At 40.6% G+C, this 985-nt stretch overlaps 1 protein-coding gene across 1 annotated transcript in view; it reads left to right on the top strand.

The window, feature by feature from the left end:
• The window catches only part of LOC119837139 (chondroitin sulfate synthase 2), a 7,108-nt gene extending 6,889 nt beyond the window's left edge, over positions 1-219 (top strand). The window contains exon 11 of the mRNA XM_038362659.1: positions 28-219. Coding sequence (XP_038218587.1) covers positions 28-219 — 192 coding nt within the window. The remainder of the gene's footprint in view (positions 1-27) is intronic.
• The last annotated feature ends 766 nt before the right edge of the window (positions 220-985 follow it).

Raw genomic sequence — 985 nt, 5'->3', positions numbered from 1 at the left:
CGCTGCCTGCGCGCGCCCGACCCCGCGCTCATGCGGCCGCCGCCCGCCGCGCCCTGCGCCCCCGCTGCCGGCGCCCCCGGCCGGGGCGCGGGGGGCGCGGCGCCCGAGCGGCTGGCGTGCCTGCAGCGCGAGCGCGACGCCAACTTCTCGCGGCTGAACCTGGGCGCGCGCCACACGCTCGCCAAGCTGCTGCTGCACTCGCAGGCGATGCTCGCTTAGATGCACTTCGATGCTATTCGAAACTTTACTCGTCTTTGTTAACAAATTTAATAAACGAGATTTTAATAGTATCTGTGTTTTATCCTATATATCCTTCGACGCGAGTAATTATCGTATATGATTTGAAATAAATTTTGTTTATCGATTTCATCACTCACTAATTCGAACGCTTTCATTGGGTAGTTAATATCTTAATCGGATCTTTAAGAATCCTATTTCAGACCTCTTGTATGGGGTCGATCCACTGTGTGGCGAAATATAGTATTTTTAGAATATAAGTCGACATTAACTTGATGTCTCTCTAATAGTTCGATTAAATCAAACCATAATTCCCATCAACATCTGAAAATTTGTAAAATTGTACCAAATATTTTAAAAATATCTAATTTTAACGTCATTTCAGTATTTTAAAAAAATGTTCAAGGCCAAACAAAGAAAAAATTAATATTTAGATAGCAATTATTTCTTTTTCACCAAAGATAATGCAAAAGTTATGGACTGATAAGATGTACTGACTATGTCATTCCGATAATATTAACAGTAGCTAGTACATTTCCACTTCTAGGGGAATTTAAACTGTAGCTTGTATTATGTGGTACTCTCTGGCACTTGGAATTAGTCCAAGTTTTGGTGATTAAGTCGAATTAGTCTGTGAACCTTTAATAAAAAAAAAAATGTTTACATATTTTAAATAAACGGCAATATCGATTAAGATTGATTATAAATCTCAAAATCAAAAATTGCATACCGTAATGGATTCGTTAAT

The sequence above is a fragment of the Zerene cesonia genome, chromosome 26 (assembly GCF_012273895.1).
Source record: "Zerene cesonia ecotype Mississippi chromosome 26, Zerene_cesonia_1.1, whole genome shotgun sequence".
Lineage (NCBI taxonomy): Eukaryota > Metazoa > Arthropoda > Insecta > Lepidoptera > Pieridae > Zerene > Zerene cesonia.
This window is presented reverse-complemented; position numbering and strand designations above follow the sequence as displayed.